General features: G+C 57.6%; 1 protein-coding gene across 1 annotated transcript in view; it reads right to left on the reverse strand.

Moving 5' to 3' along the window:
• The window catches only part of MAPK8IP1 (mitogen-activated protein kinase 8 interacting protein 1), a gene marked incomplete at its 5' end in the record, with an annotated part of 5,076 nt that extends 4,655 nt beyond the window's left edge, over positions 1–421 (reverse strand). Inside the window, 2 exons of the mRNA XM_010010006.1 lie at positions 18–147; positions 340–421. Coding sequence (XP_010008308.1) covers positions 18–147; positions 340–421 — 212 coding nt within the window. The remainder of the gene's footprint in view (positions 1–17; positions 148–339) is intronic.
• Between the last annotated feature and the right edge of the window lie 253 nt (positions 422–674).

The raw sequence follows: 674 nt of genomic DNA on the forward strand, positions 1-674 counted from the left end.
CGCTCCAGGCGGGGGACAGCTGGGTGGCTGCTGTGCGCCGGCACGGGCTCTCCGTGGATGTGCCCCGGTCTTTGGTGGAGGTTGTGCTGTTTTGGTGATTGACCTCATCGCTCAGGCAAACGTGGTCGTGGGGAGGGGTCTGCTCACCTGAAGGGGGAGAACAGTGTTGGCAGCTTCGCAGAGGGTGATGCTCCTTAATGGGGATGCCACCCAGACTCACCCTGCATCCATGTGGGATGGTTTTCCCAACCTCCTGCACCAGCATCACTTGCTCAGGCTCCTGAGAGCCACAGAATGGTGCAAGGAGCTGCCCCTGGCCAACAGCTTGAGAGAACTCACCCGTTTTCAGAGGGGATGATGACCGGGACACCCGCTCCTGCCAACTGTGCTTTTTCGCCAGAGAGTTGTTGTTCAGGGTGTCCTGAGGAGAAGAACAAAGCTGCTTTGTAGCCTGAACAGTAAACAGCACGTGGTGCAGCAGCAGCAGCACCCATCCCTCCCCGGGATAAACACACACATACATAGTTCACCAGCAGACATCAACCCTGATCAGCTGGAGCTTTTATGGGTGCTGTGCCCTGGGTGGCTGGTCATGCATTTGCACACATGCTTGTGCATGGGGGAACATGTGCTCAGCTTCACTGTGACACTCAGGGACCAAAGGCCACCAGGTC

This window comes from Nestor notabilis, unplaced genomic scaffold (assembly GCF_000696875.1).
Source record: "Nestor notabilis isolate BGI_N333 unplaced genomic scaffold, ASM69687v1 scaffold20932, whole genome shotgun sequence".
NCBI lineage: Eukaryota > Metazoa > Chordata > Aves > Psittaciformes > Psittacidae > Nestor > Nestor notabilis.